Consider the following 9,115-nt stretch of genomic DNA (forward strand, 5'->3'; position numbering starts at 1 on the left):
TCGCAAGTGGCCTTGCTACAGTCTTCATTAATGCAGCATTCGCCTTTGCATCGAGCAGGCTACGAAATTGAGACCGCATATCATATTCTGCGGAGTTTTGATTCGTCCGAAAAACGTGGTTACGTTTGCAAGGCAATAACAGGCGACAGTGACCCTTCGAGTAGAGGAGTTTTAACCGTAGACGCTCAAAGAAAGAAGGAAGCCCGGGATGCTCGTCCTTATCCGACCCTCGCTGAGAACGGATTCGTGGTGCACGGCACGGACGGAACACCGCGCGCGGTAAATTCTTCTCGCGACCGGACCAACCAACCAAATGGCGTTAAGCTCCGGCTCCGGCGCTGCAGCTTACAATCCTGGCACGTGAGAGACAAGAGCGACCACGTCACACTCTCCCACATGAGAATAATAAGAACCCTTCGAATCACAGGAAAAAAAAGAAATAAAAAAAATAGGATTCTAACATAATATTCTCAGAACCCTTCGAATCACATGAATAAAAATAGAGAAATAAAAAAATAGGATTCTAACATAAATGTAAGTGTAAAACAAATTATTGTAACAAAAAATATAGGAATGACCGTTTGATTTGGATGTAGGAAAAACATAAGAATTTGAGAAGAGATAAAAACTCAAGGGATTATTTTCATGAGGTCCTACCTCACGTTAAATTTCCTTCAAAACTCGTATAGAAGTGGTATTCCATAGGAATTACATACGATTTCATAGGGTTTATTACTTCGATTCAAAGGGCTATGTAGGAAAATTTTCTATAAGGATAAAATCCTCTGAATTCCTATAAATTTTCTTTGAATTAAAGGGGATCTGAGTTTATCTGTTCTCACGTACTACTGCCCTCTAACGTGGGTTATTCGTATATAAAGATCACAAACTGTAGGACCCACGCGTCAGCCGCTCAAAATAAGATGGCTGACCGGGACCGACGGGCTCCGTTGTTTTTCGTCCGCGCAGCACGAGGTGTCGAGCGGACGGGTCGTTTTTAGTTTTGTTTGTATCATTGTGTGGACGAGAGCCGGGGCGACTCTCTACTGGCGCGCTTTGGTGCTGCTACACGTGGGGCAATGGGGGCTAACGTCTGTCTGCTGTTCAGTTGTTGAGCTCTCGCTTACTCATGACTTTTTCAGTTTGACGTTATTTTCAACCTTACTAAATTTTGATAAAGTTACTAAAAAAGTGGACATATTTAGTTTGCTGCCAAATTTTGGTAGTTATATAAGAAATCCTACCAAAATTTTAACAATTTATGCCAAAATTACCAAAATTTGATAAGGTTTTTTTTTCATCAAAGTAAACATGCCCTCAATCTCATTAATAAACGTGGCCATTGCGAGCAGCAGATATCCACAGAAGATATTAGGAGGCTGTTTAAAATACCTACTTAATAAAAAGGATTTCGTTATCCAGAGAAGATATTAGGAGTCTGTTTATAAAATACTAGTAATAAAAGAGAATTATGTAATCTTGCGGGGATACTCGACACATCAAGTGTCGAAGCTATCTCAAATGGTAAATTTTTCTACAGTATATCGTTACTTCACGATTTTAGCTGTAAAACACAACACAAAGTGACTTTTAGGGGTAAATATTCTATAAACGTGGTAATTTAACAGTGGACATCGTACCCATTAAAATAATAATTTCCGGTTGGAGAGGAGCGAAAAATCACGTGAAATATTAAAATTACCCTTAAAATTACCCCCTGGATCCATATGTCAGTTCTTTCATCTCTTTTCTCTCCCTATCCCGTCCGTTGGCGCCATGGGGGTCATCGCCGTCGATGGGAAGCAGCGCGTGGGCAGCAGAGGAAGGCGACGCTTCGTCCGACGAGTTTAGCTAAAACCGACGATTTCCTATAGTAAAATTTGTCATGGCGGTTCGCTCATTAGCTTCAGAAAGACACCATTTCATTCGAACACTCTACGGTAACAGTCGAAATAAATTTCAAAGCGTAGATAATCTTTTATGAGCATATACAGTTATACACACGTTGATGCCGCCAAATTGCCTGTTGAAGCCAGGCCGTGTTATGCGACGTCCGAAAGCATCACAGCTCTCTGAACAAAAGGGCCGTGTTAGTAGGAATGAAGCCGGATTTTGGCCAGGCATCGGATCATGGTTTTAACCTGTAAATGGTCCTGACTGCAACAGTGGCGCTTCACGAGGTCCTAGGACAGAACGACAACACCGAAACGTGACATGCAATCCGCGACTCATCAGTGCACTGTCTACAACAGCTACTGCCTACTGGTATTAACTACACCTTCAGTTCCAATACCCTAATACTACGTGTGTACTATAAATCTGAACAATTCAATCATATCCTATAATATTCCTCCAATCTTAAATAACAAATATATAATCGGATGTTACATATTATGATACTATTAATCTAAAAAGATGTGTTACTTCCGGTAGGTTAGTTTTCTTAAGTGACGGAGTGAGTAAGTGCACTTATACGAGACAAGGGAGTAAAAAAAGAATTTTATATATTCCTCGGTTAATAATATTTGTCATATTAGACTATTGTTAAACTTTAAAAACTTTGACTATAAATAACATCTAAAATATTTATAAAATATGATGATTAAAAATTACTTCCATAAAATCATAATACAGTTATTGATATTTTAATACAGTTATTAATATTTTTATATATTATAATAAAAAATATAGTGGTCGAAGTTATTTTGTTATATTTTTATGACGAGTATAATCAGGTAGGAAATAGTAGTTTCATGGACTCGCCACGATTAAGAAAATCATAAGATATTTCGAGGGTTGGACTCACCCCCGTTCCGACCGCGCACCCGCACCAACTAGTCCAACCGAATCTCACTCAATCCCTCTCCCCAAACATTTCATCACCCAAAACAATCAATGGTGCTTGCTGTTCTTCTGCCTCACTGCTCTGCACATACATCAGACAAGCAAAATCCAGTAACAAATCTACGCACTAAGCACCAGTACAATACAATTAGCGGCATCTAAATTAATTTGCCATGAAGCATGAACACAGTGAAAAACCGACGACAAAATGGAGAATCATCTGAAAAAAAAATCAATCAAAAACAGTTGGGAGATTCAGAGCAGAGCTAGGAAGCGATCATATACAATTATGCATACGTACGTACGTACGCGCGCCCTATATGGTGGGGGAGTGGCACCGATCATAGCGTGCAGCCGCAGAAGAGGAAGAAGCAGCACACCATGGAGAAGAGCGCGACGGACTCGATGGCGGTGACGAGGCCCCAGAGCACGGCGTCCACGATGGGGGAAAAGTCCTGCACGAGCTCCGGCCACCGCCGCACCGCCGAGCTGAGCCGCTCCGGCCACCAGTGCTGCCAGTGCCACCCGCGGAGGGCCGGCGCGCCCGCGTAGTGGCCGGCCGCCGACGACGGCAGCAGCGCCGCCAGGCTCGGCACGCCGAGGTCCGGCGGCCACCGCAGCATGGACACCAGGCTGCCCCCCATATCGTCGATCGAGCGGCCGCTAATTAACCTGCTCTTCCCGGCGAGGCCGCGACGGCCGGTCGCCGCCGAGTGTTTCTCCCGCTGTGTGGGCTTATGCTTTGACGGGTTGGGGCCTGGGGGGATGCCGGTGTAACGTGTTACTTACTGCTGCTTTGCTATTAGCTAGTAGTCGCGTGTGGAATGTAGTTGTACCCGCGCGTCTCGTCTCGTGCTCTCGTGGTGCATAGCACCGGTATCCGGTGTCACGATGTGGCGGAGACGCGGGGTCATGGGCGGTTTGGGTCTTTTCTTTTTTTTCTCGGCAAAGTGCTGGGACTGGGAGTTGTAGCCCTGTAGGTCGTCATGCGACTATGCTTCGCACTCAGGCATATGCCGCACATGGCGGTGAGTGGGTTTAACGGACGGGCGTTCGCGCGTCTAGATCATGCACGCGCGTGAGAGTGTGAGATACTTGAAATGATTCTGGCTTAGCCTATGGATCCATCCGTAGCTTTCTATTATGCAACATCTAACAGGTAGGGGTGAAAACGGTACGAAAACTTTCCGGATTCGAACCTATTTTTCGAAAACGGAATATGTCGGTCCGAATTTTTTCGGAAACGGAAACAAATTCGGAAATATTTTCTCGGAAACGGAATCGGAAATGATAAGGGCAGTTTCCGTCGGAACTCGGAATCGGTCGGAAATTTTCTCGGAATTACCAGAAATTTTGTGAAAGAAATACCCTGGATTCTTTTTTAAGCACTGAATAGTGAATACCATGGTGTTTGGCTATTTTTTTTAAAAAAATATTTGTTATGCAAACTAAAATTACATAAGAATATTTTTTTGTCCTACATGGGGATTTATCAACAACATTACTCTTTTAAACATACATAATTTATTCAATTGGATTTATCAGTTTGAGGGAGTTTTTATTCCGATAAATTTTCGTTACCGTATTCGCGCCGGTTTGTTTTCGCTCCGTTTTCAGTTTCGATAATATTCGATTCCGTTTTCGTATCCGGGGTTTCCGATTCCAATTCCGAATAAAATATGAAAACGAAAACGATAAAGATGGTTTCCGTCCGTTTCCGTACCGTTTTCACCCCTACTAACAGGTATGTCTAAGTAGGGTTCACAACTCCGACGAAAACCAGTCGAATTCTGTGAAATTTAAAGGTTTCGACGAGGCTCGAAAATAAAAGCCGTTTGAGATTTCGATAAGTTTCATCCAAATTCAAATTTGAATTGATAAAAAAGAAAAAAAAATAAAAAAAAACTAATAAATAGTATGATATTCATAGAACCTATTGGGATATAAATTTTCGAAAAAAATTAATGTATTTCGTGTATTTACTGAAATTTACAATAGGAAAGAAAAGAATAATGAATTAAAAAAGGAAAACAATTTCAGTTTACCTCTTTTTCTAGTTACCGATTGAAATTTTGATGATTTCGCTCAGAATTTTGTCAAAGTCGACCGGTATTTGTGAGCTTATCGGTAAAATCAGGGAATTTATATTTAAATTTTGGTTTATGAAATTTGTTCGGAATTTATCGGCTCTCCACCAGATTTCGCGAAAACCGTCATTCCACTAGAGCCCAAAACGGAAAGCCATCTCGGAATCGTAAACCCTGGGTCTAACACGTGAATGTTCACGCGTTTGGTCTGTTGAACACTCGTTTTCCTTATTTGCATCCACACGATTTTTTTATCAAGTTTATACACATCTCAATTATTCATATGAATTTTTGTTGTCGAATTACAACTGCTCATGTCGAAGGACGTGGTTCACACAGTGGAAAAGTAAAGCATATGTGTTGGAGGCTTGCCATGGAAGGCCTTCGGCCGAACCTGCCGAAACCGAAAAGTTCAAGTATCAGGCTCACACCAAAGGACAAGAGCGAATCCATACGGGCGAAAGCCGTGACTGTGGGTAACACCACCTTCGTCAAGTGGAGTTCTCGACAGAAGGCGGAACGGGCGAAGATGATGTAGCGAAAGCCTCGGCACACGGGCACAGGTTTCGCCATAGCACCAAAACCCGTTAACGGGAGACTTGGCGGGCCGCTATGCCCTCGGGGGATTTCGCAAGATAGATGGGCCGAGCTGTTTAGGCCCAGTAGGGGCCCGTGTGTGTGTAAAGGACACAATGTGCCCTTCATAATGTCCCTATCATAAGGTAACCATGTAAATTCCCCTGTATGACCTAAACCCTAGTAGTGGGAATCTGTAATGGGGCTATAAATAGCCCCCTAGGGCCATGTAATAGGGGGATCCCGAGAAAAATTCTTAATTTAATACACTTTACTGTTTTCCAACCACTGTTGAGTAACCACGTCTTTCGACATATGCGGTTGTCGTTTCGACAACAATATGTATTAATGATGAAAATTATTGGGATCCCCCATTACATGCCCCTAGAGGGTTATTTATAGTCTTAGTAGAAGCTCATGCATCCTAGTCCTAGAGTTAATGTGTACATGAACATTTATGAGGGTAACTAGTATCTAATGTCTATTTTGCCTTGGGCCCCTTAATGGGCTTCACTATGGGCCTTCAAGTGGCGAAAGGCCATTTTAAGCCTTATAACTTCTTTGGTTCAGTGGCGAAGACGTTCGAGGCGAAAACCTTAGTCTTCTCAGCTGGCGTTTCACCCAAGCCCATCTGGTTTCGGCAGCCTCGGTCGAAGGCCCTCGTGACATGCCTTCAACAACTTTATATGTAGAAACTTTATACATGTATTTTTGGGGGGACAATTGTAAATTTGCCACTAATTTAAATCGTTATCATAATACGACCACTACGAAATTGCAAAAATATCACTATAACTTTCATTTAAATAGCATCCTTGCAAAATTAAAAAAAAATAGTGGCAGATTTGCAAATGCCCTAATTTTTATGTATAAAGCTTTATCTATAAATCAGACGTCATGCACATGAAAAAATTGAAGTAGGAGGGTGTCCACGCGGGCGTGCACGCACAAGCCCTTCAAAAGATACGTTTCCGTGGATCCGTTGATGAATGTCGTTTGTGTAGCTAATAACGGGTAGGTTTAACGCGTGGATGTTCGTGCGCCTAACCCCTACGAAGCACTCGTTTTCCATTTTTGCATTTGCGTGGTTTCTTTTTCATTTTTAAGTTTATGAACCCAAACTCAATGTATATACTGTAAACTTTACAAGCCGAAACTTTATACATATAAACCTACAAGTAGAAACTTTATGAAACTATTATATGTAAAATCACTTGATTCGAATTAGAACCAGATATAAAGTTTTAGCATATAAAATTAGGGAAAGTCCATTTTACACCCTCAAACTTTTAACTTGTCTAAAATATACCCCTGAACTACGAAACCGGGTATAATACACCCTCTGAACCGTTAATATTTGATATTTGACCCCCTTGGGCTGTTTATGATGGTTTTTGCACACGTGGATGATACGTTGGATGCCACATCAACCCTTCGCCACGTCAGCGCATATGATTATATGGGGCAAGCCCATATTGCTTGGTTGTTTTGACCTTAATTTTCAGGAGCGGCGGCGGTAGCGGCACTGCGAAGGCAGGGTTGAGCGGTCAGTGCCGCGTATCTCCGACAAGCAGCTGCGGTCGTCGGCGGAGAAGGTGTCGCAGGAAAGTAGCATATCCAAGCCGCTGCGCGCGGTCATCGGCGGAAGCCGCGCACGACCGCATATATGGCTAAGCAGGGAGCAGGGAAGAAGCTGCTCCGACACAAGCACGATATAGACCTCGACCTGTCTCTTGTGACCTGTGTGTGATGCTTCTTCTGTCTGAAAAAAATTTGAAAATATACTGTTCATAAATATTTTTTTCATAAATATACCAGATGTTGGTCGATTTGCACAAATATACTATTGAAATCGCGGAAGAAAAGCGCGATACCGAGGTTCACAAGAGGATTGAGCGATACCGACACGATATCACAATATCAATAAGCGAAAGCGTGACGTCAGCTCCGGTATCGCTTATTGGGTAAGCGATACCGATGCAGTATCGCTTTTCCCTTGAGCGAGAGCGCCACGTAGAGATGACCTAATTCGGTCTTGCGATTTGGGAGAGAGAGCAGGAATGGACCCAACGGTCTCGCTGATTGCCCTTGCGAGACCGGGATCGGTATCACTTTTTCAACGCGCGAGAGGAGTAGCATTGTGGGGCCCGTGGTGTGGCATTACTGGCGCGTGAGAGATGTGCGTGAGACCCATGGTCTCGCATGCCTGAAGCGCGAGAGCGGCCTCGGCACCGCACTTTCGTAGCACGAGAGCGACTGTGGAGTGGGTCCCATGGTGATTTTCTGGTTGGTGCTTAGTCCGGCACGGTTTCGCACATTAGCAATGCGACAACGCGCGTGGAGCCAGCGATCTCGATCGCTTGTTAGAATTGCGAGACCGGTAAATTTTATATTTCGAACAAGACAACGGCCTCTTCCGTGAAGCAAAGCTACATGATCCTTAGGGCAAACAACAAATATAAAATATGAAATTAATAAATATAAAATATTAATAATGTATAGTATATTATTATTAAGTAGGATAATAATAACGGAGGTAGTTTCTGTTATATAGCTTAGAGTCGGTTCGGGTTTAAAAATTAGATAGACATAATTAATTTATATGGTAAAAAAAATTAAATTAAAGTTACAATTAATTTGTACTAATTGTAAGTTACAATTAATTTGTAGCTCATGTGATTTTTTATTTTATATAGATGGCCAATGTTGTGTCTAACAAATGAAAAGTTTAAATAATGGTAGTTCTATTTCTAGTACATATACAGAAGGTTTCTCATATATATTTACTAACGAGCCTTAAAAACTAATGTTATTATCACATGTTGTTAATTCATGCAAATATAAAATTGTAATTAACTTAATAATCAGTACATTACTGATTCCGTCTGGCTAATTTGGAAAGCGAAGCGCGGTCTCGCAAATCAGACAAGCGACAGCGCTGTCACATCGCTCGTGTTCGGCGCAGTGGCGAGCCTGTGCTGTGCACTATCGCATTCCCATTCCGCGAGACCGCCGCGTGGCGCTATCGCATTCCCACCGCGCGAGACTGCGCGGCGCTCTCGCATTACCTTCGTGCGAGAACGCGCGTCCCGTCGTTGCTTTCATAGGCCCGCGGCACCCGCTCGCTCTCGCACTTCCCAGGCGCGAGACCGCCGCCGCTCTCACGTTTCGGCGCCGCGAAACTGGTAGCAACGCTGGCCCCATCGCACTCGCTAACACATACTGCGAGAGTGCTGACGCTCTCGTTACTCCAAGCCGCGAGACCGCCGGCACTTCGTCCTCGCTTATCTAAACAGCGATACCGCTCTCGTTCTCGCACATCCCCCGTGCGACGCCGCGCTCTCGCTAAACCAAACCGCGACAGTGGTATATTTTTATAAAGGAAAAGTCTATACCTACTAAATTTTTCTTACAAAATGTTTACAAACTCTGATGTGTCAAGCTGTGAGTAAATCTAGATTTCTTGCAACTTCCATATAGTTAAATCAAACGGTTGAGAAATTTATTAGTAAAAGTTTTGTAAGAAAATTTTAGTACGTGTAGCAGTACTCTTTTGTAAATCGTCTTATGTTCAGCATTTTCATGCAAATTCCACGGAAAAAAACGTA

General features: G+C 42.9%; 1 protein-coding gene across 1 annotated transcript; it reads right to left on the minus strand.

Annotated features, from left to right (window-relative positions):
• Nucleotides 1–2,982: 2,982 nt before the first annotated feature.
• LOC127767877 (uncharacterized) lies at nucleotides 2,983–3,793 on the minus strand. The gene has a single exon (XM_052293349.1). The coding sequence runs from the start codon at nucleotides 3,486–3,488 to the stop codon at nucleotides 3,186–3,188; it is 303 nt and encodes a 100-aa protein (XP_052149309.1). The 5' UTR covers nucleotides 3,489–3,793; the 3' UTR covers nucleotides 2,983–3,185.
• Between the last annotated feature and the right edge of the window lie 5,322 nt (nucleotides 3,794–9,115).

This window comes from Oryza glaberrima, chromosome 3 (assembly GCF_000147395.1).
Source record: "Oryza glaberrima chromosome 3, OglaRS2, whole genome shotgun sequence".
In the NCBI taxonomy this organism is placed as follows: Eukaryota; Viridiplantae; Streptophyta; class Magnoliopsida; order Poales; family Poaceae; genus Oryza; species Oryza glaberrima.